The sequence below is a fragment of the Clarias gariepinus genome, chromosome 13 (assembly GCF_024256425.1).
Source record: "Clarias gariepinus isolate MV-2021 ecotype Netherlands chromosome 13, CGAR_prim_01v2, whole genome shotgun sequence".
Classification (NCBI taxonomy): Eukaryota; Metazoa; Chordata; class Actinopteri; order Siluriformes; family Clariidae; genus Clarias; species Clarias gariepinus.
The window spans coordinates 28,851,277-28,876,814 of NC_071112.1; the positions used below are offsets into that span (position 1 = coordinate 28,851,277).

Below are 25,538 nucleotides of genomic sequence, written 5' to 3' on the forward strand. Positions count from 1 at the left end.
TAATGGAATCAAATCTGATTAGATAATTAGCATGCCATTTGCATAATGTCTGCAATTCATTATCTGTGATGTGAGTTCATCAGTCTTGGCATGATCTACCGTTTTTTTTGTGCTTTTTTTTTTCTTTTTTTTCACAGATACTGTCTCGAAGATCAGCTATAGAAATGGCTTTTATAAATCGTCAGAACCTCAGAACAAGTTTCAGGTCATAAGTATGGGGATTCATAGGGGTTGACGCAAACACCAATAACAAGGATAGCACTTGCACGTAATCGCATAATAAAATTTATCGAAATAAATAAATAAATAAAACACATTAATACATTGGTAGATTATCCAGTTTCAAAGTAAGATGAATGAGTTATATATTTTTTTAACATAGTAAGAGAAAGAGAAAAGGAATAATTGAGAATAAAACACAAAATTAAATTAAAGTAAATATTAATTGACCAAAAGTATAAAACATCGTTTTTTAACAAATATAAAAATACAAAAATACAATAATTAAACACTTTATGATTTCCTGCTATGATATAAAAATCTCTCTCTCTCTCTCTCTATATATATATATATATATATATATATATATATATATATATATAGAGAGAGAGAGAGAGAGGGAGAGAGAGAGAGAAAGAAAAAAGTATGACGTATATTAGTATGAAGTATATATATATATATATATATATACATTTTAGAAAAAAGTTTTTATAATATATTTTATATATTATATAATATATTTTTTTAATAATATTTTTATAAAGTTTGTATAATATATATAATTTTTTAAATGCTAAATTATTTTCAATATGCTTATATATATATATATATATATATATATATTATATATATATACATATATATATATATAATATGTATATATAAGCATATTGAAAATAATTTAGCATTTTAAAAAAATTATATATATTATACAAACTTTATAAAAATATTATTTAAAAAATATATTATATAATATATAAAATATAAAAACTTTTTCTAAAATGTATATATATTATATATAGATAGATAGATAGATAGATAGATATAAAATTATATATTATTTTTATTTAATTATATATTATTTTTCCCTACTCAGTGATCAGAGACAACTGAAGTGTGAAAACCCTTCATTTTTTTTTCGCACCAATGTTGCAAAACGGTCCTAAGCCGAGAAACGCTGAAGCTTCTTTCCATGCTGCTTCAGAAGACAAAAATAAAAATAAAATTTAAAAAAAGGAAAGAATTTCTCGAGGCGGAGAGCACACAGAGCATCTGACAGGTGAGAACAACAGAGGGGGAATAAAAGGTGTGGCAGCGAAAGTGACTTCACAGGGGAAAAAAAACAGCAGCGGCACAGCTGAAATGCAAATGGATTCGTAACTGGAAGCCCCCGTCGTCTTAACGCGGGCAGACAGCCAGGCTGATTTGTAATAATGTCTGCGCGCGTGTTGAGGGATTAAGCGCAGGGAGCGAGAGGAGAGACTGGAGACAGGACTACAATGTGTACAATATGACAAGGCCGCTGATGCAGCGCTGGCAAATAAGCACTAATACATCAGGGTGAATTTACAGAAGTGTCTGCCTGCCATGGATTGCACTGACCACACACTATTACTTAGTGGAGGAAAACTCTCTCCGTGTCTCTTATACACACACACACACACATGTGCACTGTACAAACTCACAGAGGATATCTGGTCTAAATACAGAAATATGTGCCTCCAGTTCTGTCAGACTTGCACCTTGCTCAAACTTCTGTCGCTTAGCAAAGGATGCTGTTTTCTCCAAACACTAATAAGTAGACAACACCTTGACTTTAACCCTTCCATCCATCTATCTATCTATCTATCTATCTATCTATCTATCTATCTATCTATCTATCTAGGAGCCTTTGTAGTCCAACTAGGGGCCGTGGAGGTCAAAGGTGACCATTGTATTTATTCCCATTTTTACAGCCGTGCCAGGACCTCCGGTCAACGTTCACACATGAAATTCACACTCAATTTGGAAACGACAATTGGACTAATCTGCATGTTTTTAGACTGTGGGAGGAAACCGGAGTCCCCGAAGGAAACCCACCAAGCACGGGGAGAACATGCATGCACGAAGACCCGAGACAGGAATCACTAAACCACGTCTTTCACTTCAATAAACATAATATCTCTGACTGGAGCAAAGCAGCAAGTCCTAGGTTTATATTAATGTGCTTAGTTAAATACACAATCTTTCCAACAGTAAAAGCCAGATGCGCTGCTGGTCAACCATCAAGGCAGGCAACTGCTCGGGGCCCCAGGCCTGTAGGGGGCCAATAATTGCTGACAAACTATATACAGTAATATCTACATATCTTATACAATTTATCAGATAAAAGTGATAAATGCTGATTGCGGAGCCCCCGTGCAAAATATTGCCTCGTGCCTTAACGAAGTCTAAATCTTAAATCTAGCGTTTACATTTTGCAGTTTCTTGATAACGTGACAATTTTTTTCTTTGCTTTTTGCACTTTTTTTATAATTATTATTTTTTGTTCCTAGCAAATACTATACAGTATTTCAAGAGAGTGGAAGATATTCTGGTTTAAAATACTAGTTTATGACCAGAATAATAAGAAACTAACTTTTACAACAGTGTGCAATGATGATTTCTTGTCATTAAAATAAATAAACAAACAAATAAATAAATAATAACACAATTTCTCATAAAAAAAAAAAGTATTTTGCTACATTTTATGCAAGACTCCCAAACGTCTAAGCCACTTTCAACATGTCAAAAGAGGGTGTGAATTTTTTAACATTCTGATCGAAGACATCCTGTATTGTCCTCTACATCCACTTTATATACTGTAGTGAGAAATCTGCCACTTTTACTCCCCATGTTGCCAAAATTATATGCTGATAAAGCAAAACAGTGAACGCTGCTCCAACTCCATGGGTGTGTATTTCAAGCAGGGTTGCCAAAGCTGCATTTTTTAAATGCAAATGTAGCTAGTTTAGTTTATTTAATGAATTGTATTTCTTCCAGCTATTGTCCACAAATTCCATAAACACAACCTACAGTTTAGTAAACAAAGCGAAAGTGTAAATGCAGGCTGTATATTTACTGTATAAAACCACTTCTATTACAAGATACATTGCAAAGACTGTGGATCACTGTGGACAAATGTTGAACCTGGCGATGATTAAAAAGATACATTGCAGTTACTGGAAATCAGAAATGTCTTCGCATCACAGTGACCTCGTTTCCATGCGGAAAGAATAAAAATGAATTTCCATTGTTGATTTTTTTTTTTCCTCTAAGCTGGATGTTTTTGCTGAGACTTTAAATTGCATCACAGTATTCTCATATTTCACCTCAGAAGCCACTACAAACACACACACACACATGCACACACTCAGCTGTGTAGAACAGATTGTGTTTATACCCAAGCGCTCCTTTGTCATAATTCCATCAGAGAGAAGTAAAGCGGTTAAATCCATTCACTCATGCAGTTAAAGCTGTCCTTTTCCCGTTCGCCTTCAATTAAAGCCCATTTAATTATCCGCTTAATCCAGGTACCCATGCTGAGCAGCCATTAGCAAAGCACGCTAAATGAAACACAGCAAACACACTCCAGTGCAAGAAGATGTTTCACTTCTCAAAACACACAGCAAAGGAGGAAAAGAATTGAGAGTGCAATACCTTTGCTCTTGGCTACAGAAATGGAGTTCAGGGAGGGATGAAGCAAAAGAGGAGGAAATCCATTAAAGGACGGCGTTCATGAAGACAAAAGAAAGAAAAGGTTAGCGTTAAACACACACCAAATGCACTGGCCAGTCTGAGTGTTTCGGAAAAGGGAAGGCAAGTGTACCTTGTTCGGCCATCATCATGTGCGCCAAGCCTGTGACGTGGAGAGAAAGAGAGACGAAAAACGTGGGTTAATTGCAGAAATCATGAAAAGCCAATGTAAAGTTATATACATATACGTTTTACATCTAAGGTATTGTAATGTCAGTTACAGATGCACGTATCTGCGCGGCTTGAGTTTAAAGAGTTTAAAGCTAGTCAGCTGTTTATAGCACTAGCTAGCAAACCACTAACAAGCTAGCAAACATTAAGCTAAATAATTTACCATGTAATCGAGTAGTCTAGATTGCTAAGTGTTAGCCCTTATTCTCCCGAATTTGCGATGATGATGTGCATCAATATAAATGGACAACTAGCTGATCTACTGTAGCAAGTAAGCCAAAGTTAAGAATTTCCTAGATAACGCTCGCTAAAACATGTCTTGGTGATTAATGGCTTGCTAACAATTTGTATTCACACAAGAACAGTTCAACACTTTATTTTTAACTAATACAACCTGTCTGGCTAATACAGACTTTCCCGCTAGTTACAATTAGCTACTCCAGTAATGCATGGACTGTCCAGTACTTAGCGTGATAGTTAGCTTTTACATAATGTTAACCTGTCTAACCTGGTAATCTATCTAATATCTAGTAAAAAAAAAAAAAAAAAAAAGACTTATTATGCACTGATCCACCTTCTTCCAAAATGCTATTTAATAACAAATAATAAACTATAAACATGTTCATAACATGTTATAAGCATTCATAAGGCACTATACTAAATTTTATTAAAAAAACTTTTACACTTTATATCCCTTGTTTCTTTGCATTATGAAAAATGTCAGCAGTATCTGTAACACTTTAATACACTAACACTAAAGTAACTCCATTTCCATTCAAAAAGTTAAGTGTTTATAGCCGTATGTCTGTTAAATACTGCATTAAGTCACTTAAGAGTTTATTATTCCACATTTTATCTCTAATAACTACAGAGTAATTGACATTATATATATGCAAATTAAATAATTTTATACACACCTCAGGAAAATAAAATAAAGTATATGTATTTTTAATATTCTATACATTATATCATACTGGTAATGTTATTAAAAAAATATATTATTTTATCATTATTATTTTATTATTATATTATTGGTATCATAATGTATATATTCAGTATTCACAGCAATACATTCAGTATTAAAATATTTTGACTAATTTTTCTTTACCGAGGTGTGTATAGTGTTTCTTGGCTGACTCTTTATTATTTAGTTAGTTGTGTTAATGCATTATATACAGTACACTACAATTATAATTTTATGTCTTATAATTATAATAATAATCATTACATGTGTAACACCTTATATATGTTATATAACATATGCATTAAGCCCTATGTATTAAGCCCTATGATCAAAGGACACGTCATATGACCCACTGGATAAATCCATTAATTACTGTTATAATACAATCATTATTAGGTCACTACTTATATAGTTATAACAGGCATTGTATATTATTAATATATTATAAGCTGTGTTTATAACACATCAATACCAAAGAAATTTGGCTAAAAGGGTTAGTTAATAGTCTATAAGTTTTTTTTTTCGTGTTATGAACACTATTTTAATAACAGATAGAATAGATAATTGTAAGAATGTATAATACTTTATAGAGATGTTATAACTTGATAAGAATATGTTCAGAATATATACAGGAGCATGTCTTGTAGTTGTCTTTGTGAACTCACCTGGGATGGTGTTGGCCTCTGTGGTCGGAGCATCAGAGAATCAGCAGAGGGGACAAAAAAAAAGAAGAAAAACAAAAAACAAAAAGAGAGAAAGATGTCCCACATTAAAGTCCACTCTTGTTGCCGTTGCATGAAATTCATCATGCAAACCGTGGCACACCTGCCAGCATGCACGAGGCTCCATAAGAGCCCTGTGCATGTTCACAAACATTTTATTTTGACCCATTACACCAGAAAGATCTATGTACTTTCTTGGGTTAACACGCTTTCCTGTAACCCACATCCTCGTCTGAGCCATAAATCCAAACAGGCATTAGGACAGAACCTGCTCCCTGTAGAGAGGGCCATGGATTTATGAGACGCTGATGCTTACGTGGAACTCGAGTCCACACGTTTTCAAGCCTGTACGAGTTCTCCTTTACTGCAGACACAACTTCTCGTTCCTGAGCCTGTTACGCTAAACCGGGTTCTCTGGATCTGTCCCAAACTCTAGAGGAATCGAAGGGAGAAACCGGGATCTCGACGTGGTAATAAATTGATCATTAATGACATGTACCGTGTATGGGTTGCTGGTTGTTTTTTAGTTATTGCACCTCTATTACTAAATTAGAGTTTAAGAACTAAAATATGTTAATGATGCTAATGCTACTTCCACTTCCACTAAACACATAATAAACACCAAAAACAAGCAATTGTAAAGGATTTATTAAAAGGTATGTTTTATTTAATAGTTTGCAATTAAATTTGAATATATTTATCAAATTTCTTTTATTTATTATAGAACATGATGTAGTCATAAGTTGCTATAATTACATACACATATGTTACATGTTTTGACTGCAAGTTATAACTACACAGTCTTTATTATAATGCATTATAATATTACTCTTCTTGGCACTATGCATAAGCAACCGCAAATAGTTCCGAGGCCATTTTAGCCATCGGCCCGTCGAGGGAAGTGTCAGGTTCCTGTTGTTGTTTCTGTGTTTGGAACCAAATCTATTCTCTATAACACACACGTCACGGACTGATTTCTACACTGCTGACCAAGTGTTGCCATATGGACCTGAATAAAAAGAGTTTTCCTCATAATGTATAAAGATTTGCTCGGAAGCTGTGTTTTATAAAGGCCATATGTATAATGACTTATGAATGCACTCATAGCAGGTCATAATGCGTTATAACTTATTATATGAATCATTATATATAACTATTTATAATAAGGTAAGTCAGTGGTGCTTGGTGATGTAACATGCTAAGAACACTACTTACAATGCATTATGTTATGCATTATAACATTACTCTGTTCTTGACACTATGTTATCTTTTTCTGTTTTTATAATAATGCTTACATAATGGTTACATAATCCTGCATAAGTATTCATAAGTAGTTTCTGTTACATTTAACACTCTCCAGATTAAGACTAAAACTTCATGTCATGGTTGCCAGGTTACATAACACTTTACCCAGCACTAAGTTAAATACATAACATACATACGTACAGTATATAACATACGTTCATATACTGTAGCATGCATAATATATTTAAATGCCTAAAAAATCAGGTTATGTAACAGCACTGTATTCACTATTACTTATGATAACTGATTATAACATTATACAGTGTTCCTATACGCAGATACAATGATGTGTTATGTAACTTCACATTATGGATGTGTATACACTGGGTTCCTAAAATATTATACATTTTATCACACAGCATATATATATTATCTATGTTTTATTGTATGAATTCTCATAAGCTGTTTTAAGCCACATGAATATATGACTTCACATGTCTCTGGGTACATACTGTAAGACATTATGATGTCATTATAACGATGCTTAACATAATGTTGATAAGATGTACTGTAAACGTTACATTGTAAAAAGAGCATGAAGTGTTCTTATGAACGGATGTAAGGATGTATTATGTAACCTGGCATTACGTGTTGTGCGGTTATAACATTTAATATAGTAAATATATAAAACTTCTGCTAAGCACACATCAAGTGCTGGAGGTACTAAGTCATATTTGAATAGTTTTAAGTCAGGTGGTATAGTGGAGTGGAGTAGTACAGTAGATAGCACTGTGGCCAGGTTCGGTTATTCTCTCCCCTGTAAATCATAAAAGCTTTTTTTTTTAGTGCGTTTATAATTTATGCTAATCAGAGCTATATCATAAATCACACAATCAATTCAGACGTTACTTATTTGCAGATTGTGTCATTGCACAGAAGTTCAGTCCGATGCACTGTCTCCGCCTGATTTTCTCACGTCTGACAACGTCTAGCCTGGCTTCTTCTCCTTCCTTCTTCCCAAGCTGTTCTCGCATTTCTCGCCTGACCCAGTTTCTCTATAAGACTAGAGTTTTTTTTTTTCTTTTCCCCCAAATCGATAAGGATCCCAGCAGTTTCTTCCTGTCAAAACCTCAGGATCCGCCATCAACTTGTAACCCGAAACTGCGAGTCGTCTCATCCTCTCCAACGGCTAATAATTTGATCTTCGGCAGGATTAAATCCGAAGTCCGAGCGCATTAAATTCAAGCGCCGTCCACATGGGAAGAAAGAACAGACTGAGCGTTTGTTTGGCAGCCAAAATCCGTTTGTTATTTTCAAGGCTGCGAAAGACTACACACATTTGCATGTAATGTAGCGGTGCGGCTGTCACATTTGCCACCGAGCGAGGAACATACGCTATAGCAACTGCAAATAGTTCCGAGGCCATTTTAGCCATCTGCCCGTCGAGGGAAGTGTCAGGTTCCTGTTGTTGTTTTTCGTGTTTGGAACCAAATCTATTCTCTATAACACACGTTGCGGACTGATTTCTACACTGCTGACCAAGTGTTGCCATATGGACCTGAATCTAAAGAGTTTTTCTTATAATGTATAAAGACTCGCTCGGAAGCTGTGTTTTATAAAGGCCATATGTATAATGACTCTTTAATGCACTCATAGCAGGTCATAATGCGTTATAATTGGTTATTAGGATCATTATAGGTATTTCAGTGGTGCTTGGTGATGTAACATGTTATAAATTATGTTAATGATAAAGTGTAAGACATTCTTATAAACACTTATAACTACGTGTACGAATGCGTTTTAACAACGTGTTCACATTTAATTTTAGAGAAATATTTTTCATGCTACAAATATGCAACAATCGGTGTCATATTAATAATAAAATACGGTATTATTAGACTAATAATCTAAAAAATATATGATTTTAATGCATTAAAGTTACATAAGAGAAAAAAAAGCTTGGGTCCTGTGCATTATAACATATCACATGTACAATATTAAACTGGTGAAATCATGTGACCCAACATGATGAACTCGATGATACTTGTGCTTCATGGCCGACTTAATCCTACGTAAATGCTCATTGGTAGCTATAGCAACCTACATAGCACTTTACAAACCAAGAATGCATGACTACAGTATATAATGTCTGTTTTTATAAAATATCATAAATTCTGTTCATAAGAGTTTCAAAGCATTTGTTACAATTATTTGAAACGTTGGTGCATTCAATGCTTTTAGGGAAATGTGTTTGTATATAAACGTTATTAATAACTAACACTGTAAAGCATGAGTACATGAGATCGTAATGTGATGTTCCACTGATCAGCCATAATATTACAACGTTAAACGTTATGCCCAATATCGTGTACATTCCCCCTGTTCCACCCCAGGACGTGGCTCTGCGGTGTCTAGAACCAGGACTTTCCCAGGGTTCCTTCATGCACTGTGAGCTGCAGGGTTGTGGATTGGACTTGTTTGTCCGGTGCATCTCATCAAATTGATGCTTGATCAAATTAGGGTCTGCGGAATTTGGAGAGACCAGGTTGGCTGTGGTGGCCAGCATAGAGTTTTTTTGGTGATTTGTGCTGCATTGACTTTTCTGTGGGATCGGACCAGAACGGCTAGTCTTTGGTCCCTCCATGGGTAAGTCTTGGGTGATCTAGTCACCAGTGTGCTGATATATAATTAATAATCAACGTTCATGCGTCATGAACATGTGTTAAAGTTATGTCTGATCTGTGTATATAATTGTATTTGTTTATAAGAATATGCTTTATAACGAAAGCTTTACATTATAAAAAGTAATAACCAGAACCTCCATTATAGTTTACAGTATATATATAAAGGAGCGATAATACATGCCGTCATATAGTGAAGGTTTTAAAGTCTATGCAGGTCACTATATAAGTACTAATGAGCATTTATACTGGATCATGTTACAGTAGGTGTTATAAGTACGTAGGACCATAAAACAAAAGTCCTATCTTATGACGTTTACTAATGCCAAGTCCTGGTTTCGATTACAGCTTTAATCATAATTTATTATCTTTGCTTTATAATAGGCCATTATGAACATTATAAACGTAACATATATTACATAACACGGATCAATAAATCTAATCATAACAATTTAGCACATTATAACATAAGTCTCTGCGAGTATAACGCCAGAGCCTGTATACCTGTTATAACACATAATAACAGGACTGTTCACAATTTCCCTATAACTAAATGACTTAATGTGTTATGTAGCCTTACATTATGAAGTTTTAAAGAGTTTGTACCATATTGTGACATCTTATCCGATATAACTGTGAGCTCTTCTACAGGATTAGGACAAACATTATAAACCATTATGCACGCTATAATAAAAAAAAAAAAACGTATTTATGATCTATTATGAAGTCATTTTGGGCGAAGAAAAGATTGTTTATAAATGTTTCTATGAGCACTCATAATCTCCTATACCTGGCATTATAAAGCACTGTGTGTATTATAGCATGTTATATAGAAGTGATTATAATGCTTTATGACTACAGGATTAATCATAAATTCTCTGTATTTCTGTTTGCTGTGTATTTAATCAGCACTGTACTTGGGTAGTGTATATAGTATTTATAAAGAGCTCATATCAAGAGTTTATACCTGGAATAGTCAGATATTATAGTCCTACACTACAGTTCTAAGTGCATTTATGATGCATTAATGGTGCAGGATTAATGCAAAGTGTTTGAGAATTTCCAAACATCAAACGACTTTTTTATGCACATATTTAACCCTGTTCATATTTGGATAAGCAAAAACCAGACGAGATGTGATGAGATATGATCTTCCGGCCAGAGGGCAGAGTTTTTTAAAAGCATCCCCAGCTCACCATATAAATTGCTTTCGGTCCAATAAATTAGGTTATTTATTCTTTTACGATGGCCTGCACTCTTTCTCAGGCTTCAGAGAAATCAGAGCTGCTTTTACTAGCGCAGGCTGATATCAGTAGACTGCAGAATCCTGCCATCCAAACAAGATGGAGAGGAACAACAACAATAAATCAAGGCTAAAATTCTACTCCCGCCTCTCTCCCCTACCCAGCCCCGGCTATAAATTTGAGCCTAGCGCCCATGCGAGCGACTCGTCTGCCAGCGCCGTGGTGGATATAATCTCTGCCCGAGCGCTGCTCTACATAGATAGCGACAAAACCGCGACAAAAGACGCTCTCTCTTATCCCAAAACCCCATGCAGACTCCCACATGCGGTGCACGATTGCGACATTGGACACAAAGCTCCCGTGTCGACCGAAATCGTTTAAACGAAGCATAATCGAGATTCAGCCATTTTGTGTTCCAGGCAGCGCTGGAGAGGTTTGTGTCTGCAGTGAGGAGAACTAACCAACATGGCACGGCACACTCCCCATTCATCACCCGCCCAACTGAAACGCTTCAGTCTTTAAGGAAAAAGCCTCAGGTCTAAGAGTCAGAAACATCCTTGCTTTTATGTTGTTGTTTTTTTTTTTAACCATTGGTTTGTGGAATTCATTCATTTCACAATCAGTGTTTTCAAAAACAGACATGATTTCATGTTTAAATTAAAAAAGCTCAAACTTATAGGCACTGTAGTGATCAAAAGAAAGATCTAACTATGCATAATAGCAATTCAGCACAACACAAGAATAATTCAGAAATAAAAGTAAATCAGTCAATCAACATTTTAGGTACCTTGCATTGGTGGGATCATGCACCAGGATCTAAGGGTGCTTCAAGGAAAACTTAAAAATCATTATTCGATCCTTGTCAATATTACACACTGAATAAATGTACATCAAAACAACTGCGATTAAATCAAAGCACTTCGAAACATCCAGTGGTTATTTCCTCCATCAGAAAAACGTCAATCATGAATTCAAGTACGATATCACTGTGACCTTTGTGAAAATGATCTGCTTGAACAAAAGAAAAGGAAAAAGGAAAAACAAAAAGAAGAGAAAGGTCACATTGTCGTATTGAACCGGCAACATCAGAGCATAAAGCTGTGAAATGGCCACCAGCCACCTTGAAATCCCCAGAGAATCTAAAATGGCTACAGCAGGAATGCTGATACACAAACACACCACAACGTTGAACAACAACAAAAATGTCTTTAGAAACAGATTTTAAAAAAGGTTCTTATTTCTTAAAATCCTGTAGGAAATGTAAGCTCATCATCTCTGCAAGAATGCATTATTAATTCATTGTACATTACATGATAGGAAGAGAGAGAGAGAGAGAGAGAGAGAGAGAGCTGTGAATGAATCAAAGCTAAAATTCTCACACACATACTGCAAAATCTCAGAGAGAGAGCTGACATCCTAGGAGCGTAGGGTTAGGTTTGGGATTCTCAGGAGGATGCTTTTCTGGAAACCGACCTGAGACGTGATGGTTAATAGGAATAATAATAAAAAAACTAGCAATGAAATCCACATTACACACTTAGAAATAAAGCTACTTCTTGCAGGTGTGGTGTTAGATGAAAACGTGAAGGCAGAGAAGTACACCTTGGGAAATCATGTGACTGGAGTTGAAGGACCACTGGTGTAGCTTAAAGGTAAATGAAAATTCATGAAATCCTGAAAAATCGACACATTGGTACCGCATAAAAACAATATTGCATTATCATCAAACGTTGAGCGTACACATTTTTAAGATCTACGTCGCTTTACCTTCGCTGCAGAACCGCCCGCTGTACTCCGTCTTGGAGCAATCGCATTGAGGTTCCCCGTCCACAAGAGCGCAAATCCCTCCGTTCTCACACGGGTTCTCGGTGCAGACACCCTCCGTGTCCATCCGGACCCTCTGGCTGCTAAGCAGCGTAGGCTCCTTGTTGCCGTATTTTAGGTCCCTGATAACTCCTTTAAAAGGCGGCAGGTCCTTGGCGGTGGGTAAGGTCAGGGCCGAGCTGCGAATGTCCTGGGGGACTCCGCCCAGGAAGAGGTCACTAACGATCTTCATGTACTGCCTCTGAGGTCGCACCTCGTCGGCCTTGCTGTCTCCGTCCACGCCGAGCACCGTCCTCAGGTTGGCCCTGCTCACGGTGACCGAGTGCCAGCTGCTGTCGTTGACCCGTTTACCCGAAACCAGTGTGGTCTCGGCGCAGTCGATGCTGAACCGCAGCTGCAGCTTGCCCTCAACCACCATCAGCTGGAGGAAGTCGCAGTAACCGCCGTCATCAAAGTACAAGAGCAGCGCCGTGGAAGCGTCCGTTTTGACCCGGAAACTGAGGTCACTTCTGGTGCTGGCGTCCCAGCGGAGAAAACGGGCCCACTGTCCTCGTGCTCCGAGGAACTCCAAACCCAAACAAGAGCCGAGCACAGTACTGAGCAGCAGCTGCAGCTGGACCGGGTATCTGAGCAGAGTCATCGTGAAAGTGCTGGATGTTTTAAGGGAGGGGGATTTATAATCCTGTGCAATAGGAAAGCATTGAAAAAATAGCTTTGGTTCAAAGGTCCGTATATCCAAAGTACATCCTAATGTATGCGAAAAAACGATTTCTTTTTGTATTTTTTTTTACATAGGATATTGACGTCAAAGAGTAGAGAAGGTTAAATCCTTAAAAAGTGAATGGAGGACAATAGAGAGGGAGAACAGTCTTGAGTAACAGTCATAAGGCCAGTTTTATTGAACAGTCTGATTTCTGTCAGAAGACAGTTTTAAATTTTGTCACAAACGACGGCACAGATTTGTGGAAAAACAAAAATTAGGAGGCAGGGGTTTTCCTTGAAAAAAATTCACATTAGAATAAAAATCTCCAGTCCCACTATGGTCGCTTTTTAACCTTAGAGAAAACCATGTTCATGTTGACTTGTAGGTGGCGTATACTCCAACGTAGTGCTCGTATTCTCGCGGTTTCAGCTGTCGAAACAAAAAGCATCACGTTACAAAACCTACTTAAGAAAAAATGATCAAAAAACCTTTAAATAATCAGGATTTTAAAGCTAACATGCTCTGACTTGTTCTTAAGTAATCAGGAGCCTTTATGGCATTAAATCGTTTAAACTTATTCAGGGAACAGATTGCTATTCAAATCATTTCCATTTCATAAGACGTCCTGCGCTATCGGTCATCTGGTGGGTAAATTACCTCAATTACACACTTGCCAAAGTTCAGCAGTATAGAATTAAAACTCAACCTGAGTTATCTGCAAATGTGGAGAAAAATAATGGATTGTTATTCCCAGGATGAAGAACACACACCAACAGAATCAACGATTATAATATTCCCAGCCTAAAAATAAGCAATAACCTTATATCTAATGCATATATATATTTAATGCCTTTTTAACGTAAACATAATCTATGATGTCTAAATGGTACAACTAAATAATTAGTAATAAGTAAATGATATGTGTTATGATATACAGTATGTGGTTATATTTAATTTTATAGGAACAGGCCCTGGCAAATGTGTCATTTATTTCTAAGAATTATCTATACAGTATATGTAAAATCTGAATAAAAAAATTATATAAAATGCAAATAATCATAAACAATTATTGCCTTCATATATATATATTTATAGTATAGCTACAGGTAGAGATAAAAAGGTATAGATAAACTATAATATACAGTAGGTGCTGCTCTTAAAAAAAAAAAAATCTGTGCGCATTTATTTTTAATATAAAACCCACAATACATGTTAAATAAATATCATATGTTTAATAAAATCTAGAAAAACACTAATAACTAAAAAGTGAGTTATTGCATTTTTAAATATTTTATGTATTTTACAATAAGTTAAATTATAATAATCCAATCATATTGTAAAATGATACTAATGATTCCTGGCTTGAGTAGGCACCTGAATCGTCCTCCTTACTACACCATAAAACACAATATTTATGAACAATGATCGATAACATTTATCGAACCATTTTTTTCTCGTTCAGTGATCAGGATTCAAATGGAACCGGCATTGTGGAGGAGTCTCGGAGCGTCTAAAAGCAGCACCTGCTTTCTTTTAACATGAGTCCACAAAGATGAATAGGCTCGGATTACATAGCAGCATGTGAGGTGTAACCTAATAGGCGTCTAATATTTCCTGCGTGGCTGCCAGGAGCGCAGGTAGCAGGTACAGCTGGACAATAGTTTTTGTAAAGCCACACAATTGTGCTGAAGCAGAAACACAATGCGTACAAACACACAGCTGCCTGGTGAGCAGGCCAAGGAGAGCGAGCCAGCGAGTGAGCCTGGCTGCTAATAACAGATACTCCATGTTGGCTCGGGCATACACCTCAAAATGTACTCGTTTGTGTGTGTGTGTGTGTGTGTGTGTGTGTTCTTGTTTTTTTTTTTCAGACAGACAAGGGCCTGTGGTCTGCGGAGAAGAGGAGGAGAAGGAGGAGAAGGGAGGTGAAAAGGCTAAATTGCACACATCATTGTCCTCATTGATATGTGAATGTCGCGCCCCAGTGACTACGCCACACACCAGCACACACACACACACACACACACACAAAAAGAAAAAAAAAAAAGTCATGCATTTAGATCCACTTCAAGCAGGAGATTGAAAGGGGAGGATGAACAATCATGTGCAGCCCGAGGTACATTAACGGCAGCAGATCTGCCTGTTCATCACACACGCGCACGACAAATCTCACGCCAAAATCAGACCGAGCCAGGACACATGGTCAGGAAGAATGACCTCAGCGAACATGTCCACAGCACATTTCTCCCTCGTTCCCGTGTTTCCAGTCGACAGTCCGAGGAAGTTCTAGGACGCCTACCTGCACCCAATGAGGGTTTCCCAGACAAAAAAAAAAAAAAGGTGCAGAGATTGAGACACCGCCAACAACGCTGCCACCGAGCCCACTGCAGCCCTCTGCGCCAATCACCTCCTGCATTACATCACCCTCCAAATGCACCACCGCCCCACTTTCCCAAAAAAAAAAAAAAGAAAAAAGACACACACCATCAGACCCATCAGCTCGAAATTATTAACGCAGGATTAACACGGTCACCTCATGGCATGCTTGCACCACTGTGGTAAAAGGTGCCAATGGTCTAGGGTGTGTGTAGCCAAAAATGACAAAAACATCACGTCACACTGCAGTCGTGGCGTTTTCCTTTTTTTCTTTTTCTACAGACATTACACAACATTTTCCTTTTCTCTCGCCCTTTCTATGTGACAGAGAATCATGGCATCAGAAACATTAATTCCTTTGCTTTAATGATCGAATTGCTTCAGTCAGGAATACATTTCCTCAAGATATTTTTAAAATATAAATAAATGCATTTCTAGATTCTAATCTTTCATCTTGAGAAATAATGCTGTGCTGTAGAAAATTCATTCTAACTTGTTTCATTTTAAAGAGATTTTAAATCAGGAGGAAAAACACAACGCGGGCCAACCTTTAGTGTCTGCATGAAATTCTGTACAAATGCACCAATCAGATGGGGGAAGGGGGGGGGGGGGTCCTTAATTTCCATGCTTTTTTTTAATCGTATGAGTCCAAAGTCGCATTTTAAACACAGAGTATTAATTCCATTTTGAGATTTAAAAAGATTAACGATGCGACAGTTCATGCGTGTCTCCAGCGTGTCGGATTCTCTGCGCAGAAAAATGTAAATACAAAAAAAAAAAAAAAGAAAGAAAAAATGATAAAATACATTTGAATGCAAAAAGGTTTCCAAGCAGGAAAAAGTCAAACATTACACCGATTGTATTTGGTAAAAAAAAAAAAAAAGAGGAAGAATATAAACGAAAAGGATTTTTTTCTCTCTTTTAGAGGTCACTGCGTAAAACTACAGACGCGTTTGAATTCATTACGGATTTTTTTTATTATAACACTATTATAAAAGAATAAAACAATATCAAACTCTATCAAAACACAGGTTCGTTTTTCCTTTTTGTCTTGTAACGATTATAATTGAAATAAAACACGCTGATGTGCACAAAAAAGCCAGCCATTTAATACCAAAGAAAGTGTTTTTCATATAATAATCCTCGTCGTTATTATTTATTATTTTTGATTATTATAAGTAGTATTCTCTTTTTATAGACTGATAACACCAGATCCAATCAGGCACATTTATCCAGATCGTGCTCGGTCTGTGCGGAGGAGATTACAGCTTAATAGGCCTGCTTTCTCCGCAGGGTTTGGAGGTGAAGGAGAGAAAAAAAAGAAAAAGATCAAATCCCCTTCTGGTCGATGCCTGATTATTTCCAGCTCAAATGCAAGATTTAAACCAAAATAATAATAATAATAAGAAGAAGAAGCAGAAATTACGCGCTGAATTTGTTTGTAGACATTTATACACATTTGATTTTGCAGTACGGAACGAATATAAAAAGCAAAACAAAAAACACCGCATTTTTGCGACAGGGTTTTATTTATTTTAAATGATTTTCGCATTTCATCTATAATTCGGATCTCGTATGACATTAACGTGGTGCTTGTTTGAGAAGTGTGTGTTAATGAATTTTATTTTCATGGATGTATTTCCATTCATTCATTTCTACAGCTATTACTAATTCAAAATCGAAACGTTTTCAATTATTTCTGTCAGATTAAAAATTTAGTTTAAAATAAATTCACTGAGGTCAGACTTAAATGTGGAAGCACTTAGGAATAACACATTTATATCAGATTCGCGTAAATTAGATCCAAACGAAAAAATGTATGAGATGAGTGTTAAATCAGAAGGAGGTTCAGTGTGGAATGTGTCTGTGTGTCTACATGAACCTCCTCCTGTATGGCGTGTGTCCAGACTGAAACCTGATTTAGATCTTCATTAGGCTATGGAGGAACTACTTGAAACATTACAATAAATACATTTAATGAACAGATACATATTTAAGAAATAAATTCGTTAAACTTTTATACATTACTGACATTAATGCTTTTGAAAGAAAGGTGTGTTTTATCTTTTAGTTATGATTACTAAGGAGACCAGAGAAGGCCCTGGTTTTGGTTTTGTTCTTTTTATTTTTCTTTAATTAATAATAATATCTGAGCCATGGGTTTATATTTATTATTGCAGGCCACTTTTTACACAAAATGTATTTTTATTTTATTTTAACCAGCTGTTCCAATTAAAAAAAAAAATCTTGCACATGATATGCTATGATAGGCTTATGGCACAATGTTTTTTAAAAATATTTATTCCTATTTTAAATATAGCAACAAACAAAAAAACATATATACACCGTATAATGAATATCAAGGTGCATGTTGTTTTTGCCTCATGAGCCGGAGGTGTGAGTGTGGATGAGAGAGAGAGAGAGAGAGAGAGAGAGAGACTCCACTTTGAGATTGGATCACATGCACTCCAATTAAGTCAAGTCAAATCAAACATTTATTCCAGGCGGGATTGAAAAATGAAATGAAACAACAGCAACTCGTAACACACGCGCGCGCTCGGGGACTCGTGGGCTTCCTCTCTCGCGCCAAGTCGTTTCCGCGCGTCGCGCGTTTCGTTTGCGCGCCACCGAAGGAGTGAAGGAGCTGTCCGCAATTAAGTGCTGAAAACTTCAAGCTTCTCCACGCGTGTGCGCGCTCCCGAGTGTGAGAGGGAGAGGGTGTGTGACTGTACACTACTACTAATACTACTCCTACTACAACAAAAACAGAAAGAAAGGATGAAAAGGACAAACGACTGACCTCAGATTCCACCGGAAAGATGTCAAAGCATAATAATCCGCATGAGATTCCTGAAAGAGCGCGCGCTTCTGTCTATCCCTCTTTCTCTTTCTCTTGTTTGTTCGGGTTTCACTTCGTCAGAAAGAGGAGACGCGGCGGTGATGTGAGCGGGGGGTTTTGGACCCGTGTGAAGCTCCGGTGCCACTGACTGATGGGCGATCCCGAGATTTCCACACACACACACGCACACGCGCGCGCGCGCACACACACGCACGGGCGGGCGGACGCACGCACTCACGCACGCGCGACGCACGCACGACGCGCACGCACACACACACACATACACGAACACACACGCTCGTGTTGCGCGCGGCTCCGCCTCTCCTCTCGTTGCCAAACTCTCCATTTAAAGGTGTACTCGGTATCCGAAAGAAAGTGTGTGTGTGTGTGTGTGTGTCTGTGCACCTTCATTTATTGCATTATTTATCTACAACTCTTAAATATAGGTTTCCAAAGGTACTTTTCCTTATCTTTGACCTGACATATTTTAACCTCAAAGAGCGCTGATTTTTATTTTCTTCTTAAAAGGTTACAACACAGGCGAGACGGTGGCTTAGTGGTCGGCACTGTTGACTCGCACCTCCAGGTTCCAGGTTCGATTCCCGCCTCAGAGTCTGTGTGCGTGGAGTTTGCATGTTCTCCCCGTGCTCGGTGGGTTTCCTCCAGGTACTCCAGTTTCCTCCAACAGTCCAAAGACATGCAGATGGCTGTTCCTGTAGTGTGTAAATGAGCGTGAGAGTGTGTGTGCCCTGTGATTGATTGGTACCCCATCCAGGGTGTACCCCACCTCATGCCCTGTAATGTCTATTTCTCCAAAGATAGGCTCCAGGCCTTCCGCGATGTATCTCCCTGTATACAGGACAAAGCGGTATAGACGATGAGGGAGTAAGAGAGAGGTTACAACTTACACAACTTCAAGGTACTAAAGATGTTCCCACAATTTTATCAGTACAGGAACAGGCAAAAGTACCTTTCTTCCTTTGAACACAAGCTTTTTATGTACACTTCCACTCAAAAGTTTGGGATCACTTGCAAAGTTCTTTGTTTAGTGGTTTATTTTCTACATTTTACAACAATACAGGGGATTTCAAAATTATGAAATAACACATTTGAAATTAGGTAATTATGTAACAACAACAACAAAAGCCAGTTAAGACTTTTGGGTCAGCCTTTCTACAGTAGAATAGTTCTTGCAAGAACAGTATTTTCAAGTATATTTTCAAAACCCATCAAGCCCCATGATGAAACTGGCTCTCATGAGAACCTTCCCAGGAAAGCAAGACCAAAACTTACCTCTGCTGCAGAGGAGAAGTTCATTTAGAGTTACCAGCCTCAGAAATCACCAATTAACAAACAGCACCTCAGATTAGAGCCATTATGAAGGATTTACAGAGCATAAGTAGCAGAAACATCTCAATATCAACTCGTCAAACGAAATTATTTACAGTGTAGAAAGAAATAAAAATTAGGAACGACCATGGAGTTAGACTGCGATGCCAAACTTTTAAGTGGTATATATAATATGTATTATCAGACACTTTATTTTACTTCACTTCTCCATTCTTAAAGGACAAACGTGCAGTCATCAATTAATTTTACACTCTGGAAAAATTCAGAGTTCCAAACAGTACTTTTCCTTGTTGCTTTATTGGGGACATCGAGAGCACATTTTTAGTAGCTTTAGTATGCGAAGGTACATAATTGGACCTTAAGGAGCAGTGATGCACTGCTAAAGCGCCACATTTAATCTTCTTAAGTGTACAACATATGCACCTGCACAGGTGAAAGATATGTACATAGGGTACAACGGATGCACCCTTAATAGTACCATTTGGCAAGTACCTTTTATTCCTGAAAGTGTTTTAGTTAATTTATTGCAAAACAAAAATGTTTTACTCTACATTTCAGAGGGACATGCATGCATTAAGTCATTTATATACACTTTAAAACCTCTGAAATAAAAGCACCAACTGAAATGTTCCCAGACGCTGACGTTGTACCATTAAGACTATATTATTCTCCTGAGTACCTTGAGTACCTTCAGTATTTGACCTTAAGTATCAACTTGGGTTGGCAGTGACATACTAGGTTAAACAGTTTAAAATAACACATAAAAGTACATCTGCTTATTTGGGTACACAACTAAGCTTCAAGGATCGGGATTCAAACACATGCCCTTCTGGAATGTGTATTGAATCCTTACCGACTGAGCTTCAATAACTAGCTCATTTAATGTCTATGCAATATTTATGTTAGGTCAATTTAAAGGGAGAAGTAGTTAAATCACAGGCTTTGAGATAAAGATTAGAAGTTTGTGTCTCCAAATCCCAGCACTGTAAACCGCCTTGGCTGCATATTTAGATATTCTTATTTAGATTTTTAATTTTTTCTGCTTCCATCACATAACTTTCAGGGACAAAATGTTAATTTGCTGCCTAAAATACTGTTTTTAAACAATAAATATTATATCTGTAGCTACTGGGACAAATTGAAGGCCCAAATTGTGATGGCTCAGAGCAACTCTGCAGCTTTTGTGGAATATTTCTGGTCCAGAGTGGTCAGGACCTCCCAAAAGTGGCTCAAGGAAGGACAATATATAAATATATTTATATATAAATAATGTGTATGTATGCATGTATATATTATAGTACATCACTGTTAATATGTATAACAGTTTATTTTACTAGCAACCCTTGCTTGCAGTAAATTACAATAACCGTCCTGTATTTTTAGTAACAGTAAAAACTGCAAGTAGGACTCTTTAGTTCATCCCTTTGAAAGGATCTGGAAAGGTTCCATGTAGAACCCTAAACGCATCATCTTTTAGAAGGAACCCTTCCAAAATTTACAAGTAGAACCCAACTAGAAATTGAAAGAGTATATGTATATCAAGTAAGAGGTATTTGGGGAAGGAAATCATTTTCTGCCTCTGTACGAAATCACAATGGATTTGCAATCAAGACGCAATTGCAGCTGGTCCATTTTTTTTCTTTTTAAGTGTTTTGTTTCAAGTTCATGCTGCCAGTGTACAGAGCCATAAATACAAAAACTGTCACAGTCACTGTTCAAATACCTATGGACGTATGACTGCATATACTTAACTCATAAATAATCGCTTTAAGCAGTCGGGGTGGTGGTGGATCTGGAAGCACTCCCATAAATATTGGTTACGAGGTGGAAATACATCCTAAATGGAAGGAGAGGCACCATGCATACTGTTTCACACTCTTACAAGCAGTTCAGAATTACCAACACTCGTACCAGCAAAGAGAACGTGAGGAATTCTTCAGAGACAGTATGCTCAAGTGTGTTCAGGATCAATCTGGGAAAAGTCTTAGCTTGGAGGCAGCATTGTTACCTGCCGTGCCACTATATTGCCTACAAACATTATGGTACTTTTTGTTTGTGAGCTACACAGTGACTTATGAATCATTCAAACATTAAAAAAAACTTGATCAGAGGATCAGGCTTGTGATTAGTATACCGATGCTGGTGATGCTGAATGCTGAGTGGTTAAAACAGATGAAAGGGGAAATGAGGCTGCTGAAGATTTTACCTATAAAATCAATAAAATAATACACACATTTTCATTTTATAAACAATACTAAATCTCAAATCTAATTAAACACCGGAGGAGAGATAACATGAATTGTGTGCTCTGCCCGTGGTCCTGAACTCGCCTCTCGTTTAGCAATGAGTGAAATAGTAAATAAATAAATATATTTATATATATATAGAATATATTTATAAAGTGTGTAGTGTTTAACAGTCCATCTCAGAATCAAAGACCACAATTTATTAATGCCATAGACTTCAGTTATTTGACTCCACCTACAACCCAAAGCTCCACATAGAGCTTAAGAACTACTCAGAGGTGAATTATTCCATGCTGAATAATTTGTATAACCAGGTATTTGCTCTGCAGTCTTCTCATGACCATTACTGTAACTCAAACTCCCAGAATGCAATGCAGGCTTACAATGCAGCAGATACTCGGCTGATCGATGTGTTAGCCTTGAATCCTTGAAGCTTTAAAAGCTGAGCTGTTTGAGCAGGGTGTGAAGATGACGAGGTGAGAGTGCTGGACAGATTAAAGGATAAAGGGCAGCGATCGCTCTCTTAAGGGAGAAAAGAAGTGAGAGCTAAATCCCACTTCAGCGCCTCAGCAGGTAGTCTCATGGAATTGTGGGTAATGTTCATCAAAGTGTAAAAGAGCAACTAAGTAAAAGTTATTGTTAATTATGTGCTCATTATTCAGGGTGGAGTTTTCCTTAAAGTATGATAGATACAGTATGCTAGAACAATACTCTGCACTTCATCACTCATGCTTTAAGTGACCACACACACATATACAGACAGAGAGAGAGAGAGAGAGAGAGAGAGAATCTCACACACATTTTGGCCACTGGTGCTTGTCCTCGAGAGCCATGTGTTATAAGCTTTTGATCCAGAGAAACAGACTGTTCATTCTGAGATCTTCACATTTCCTGTCCATTCCCACCCACACTAGCCCACATGTGGTGTGGGTCATTTGAGTCATGTTACCACTAAACAATAACGCCAGCTACTACATCAGCAAACCCATAAAAACATTAGCCTTTTATTATAAAAAAAACAAGACCTGGCACCTCTCAGATTTAAAGCTCCTGCATTAAGGGATTTATTTACATGGAAATGAAGGTGATTCGTTTTTAACTGATGGAATGAAGTCAATGTTCATTTTCATGTCAGAAAGAAATTTTGAAATAAAAGATAATTGAGCAGCTGCGCTGTTTTACCTGAAAACATCATTTAATCTCCGCAGATGTACTGTGTTTATGTACAACTAATGCTACAATTTGCCCGGCAGTTTCTGTTAGCTACTGTACATGATGATAGTCTAACCTGACTTTAGCAAAGGATTCAAACTAGGGTAAATATACAGTACTGTATTTAGATAATGTAACATTTATTATTATTATTATTATTATTATTATTAAAGTTCATGTCTATAAAGGTAAAGAAGATGAATAATTTTATATAAGTCTTTGCTTCCCTGAGGATTCTGGTGGCTTAGTCATATTTAAAAGCACGTGTAGCTATTGGGCTAAGTACATCACGTTGCATAAGATGGTCTCAGTGATGATTTGGCGCAACTCTTGATCATTTTTGATTGACATACAGTATAGCTATTAAGTCATTGGCTTAATGGGAAAAGAAAAGACCTTTAAGTTTTTTAGTAAGTACTTTAAAGGCCTGAATAAAACAGTTAAAAATGCCACAGATTTACAAAAAAATTGAAAAGTAATTTGAAATTACACACTGTTTCCACGGTTAAGTCAATACCACAAGTGTGATTTAAAATTACCAGATTGTGTCCAGACTGAGACACAAAATGTCGAATCCATCTAAGGAAAAAAAAGCAATTATATATATATATATATATATATATATATATATATATAAAATAAAATAGACATATATATATATATACCATCATCATCAAATGGTGACATCAATTAATAACCAGCACCTGGGATTAGAGCTGTTATGAAGGCTTTACAGAGCATAAGCTGACACACGTCAATATAAGTGGTTCAAAGGAGATTATTGCATATTTTGGAAGCATTTAGACTAGCTTTACAGTGTAGAAAGAAATAAAAATCAGGCATTACCGTGGAGTTAGAAAGTGATCACTTTTGAGCAGTAGTGTATACATATATAAGGATTAACTTGTTTGTGTTTTGTGTCATTATCCATGTGCAATATGAAGCTTTGTCCACATTTTGCTGTATCTGAGCTGAGTCTGATTAGCCCTGCACACTTTATAACTTACCCTGCTACTTTTAACAGGAGTCAAGTCATCAATAAACACCAGAGACCTGGTTCCATTGCCAGCCATAACATGCTGATGCCATAACACAGCCTCATCCATGGACGCCAGATGATGTGATATGCTTTGGATCATGAGCTCTTCCTTAATTTCCCCATATAATTCTCTTCCCATCACACTGGTACAAGAATTCAAGTTTGGTTTCATCAGTTTAAAGACTTTGTTCTCAAGCGTTACCAGTGATTAGCACTTTGACACTGACTTTGACTTAAACTGTGATGATGACACGCCTTGCTCCTTAAGAGTGTTTTTGACTTGGCTAGGTGTTGTAAAATGATTCTTCTTCACCATGGACAGAATTCTGCAATCATCCACTTAAGTTATCTTTGGTTGTACAGTGTTTTGCTGTTGCATAGATTTTCATTTACTGTGCGTCCTTCTTTTTAGGAATGTTTTAAACTGTTGTATTAACCACTCCCAGTGTTTTTGATCTCTCTGATGGGTTTACTTTTAGAAACAACTCTTTGGACCTCATTTTGGAAGTTTGAGTGAACAGGTCCCAAATGCAAATGTACAGTAACACTCAGAACCACCTCTAGGCCTTTTATCTGCTTGATTAGTCATGGAGTAACCTGGCCATGTGTCAGCCATTTGTTCCATTGTTGTGAGAAAATGTCTGTACTGTAATTCCCAAATGGTAACGTCAAGCCTTTTGAATTAAAGCTGAAAGTTTCATCTTAGGTGTTTAATTTCAATTACCAATATGGTGGTGTACAGAGGCCAAACTTTAAAAACATATTTATGCAGTACATTTAGTATAAGCACACAAACACACACACTGTACTGTAGCTGGATGGCCAGCCCAGTCCTTTTCCTTGTCTAATCATATTTCTAGCACATTAAGTAAAAGAATCACACTACAGCACTGCTGAACTGTCTCTTTTTATTTTTCTGCTTAGAAAACATATCAAGCTAAAACACATAGGCCTGAATCTAAAGCTTGAAACAAGTCAAAGTGCGCACCAGGAGCCGGTGCTGATTAGTGTCAATGCAGCCCTGATTAGAGTCAGTGATTGGAGTTCTCAACTAATTAGAGAAGAACTGAAATATCCTACCTGCTCAGCCATAGAAGAAAGTGCACTCTTCATCACCCCTAAATCATTTCAAGACTCAGGCAAACAAA

At 37.0% G+C, this 25,538-nt stretch overlaps 2 protein-coding genes across 4 annotated transcripts in view; both read right to left on the minus strand.

Moving 5' to 3' along the window:
• The window catches only part of nrxn3a (neurexin 3a), a 327,753-nt gene extending 314,482 nt beyond the window's left edge, over positions 1-13,271 (minus strand). For 2 of the 3 annotated variants that reach the window (XM_053509390.1, XM_053509389.1), the window contains exon 1: positions 12,569-13,271. In XM_053509390.1, the coding sequence (XP_053365365.1) occupies positions 12,569-13,265 (697 nt within the window). In that variant the 5' untranslated portion in view covers positions 13,266-13,271. Of the gene's footprint in view, positions 1-3,847; positions 3,889-12,564 lie in introns of all 3 variants that reach the window. The other variant, XM_053509388.1, reaches the window with a different exon arrangement.
• Positions 13,272-13,706: 435 nt separating this feature from the next.
• The window catches only part of adck1 (aarF domain containing kinase 1), a 164,655-nt gene continuing 152,823 nt past the window's right edge, over positions 13,707-25,538 (minus strand). Inside the window, exon 11 of the mRNA XM_053509394.1 lies at positions 13,707-13,757. Coding sequence (XP_053365369.1) covers positions 13,754-13,757 — 4 coding nt within the window. The 3' untranslated portion in view covers positions 13,707-13,753. The remainder of the gene's footprint in view (positions 13,758-25,538) is intronic.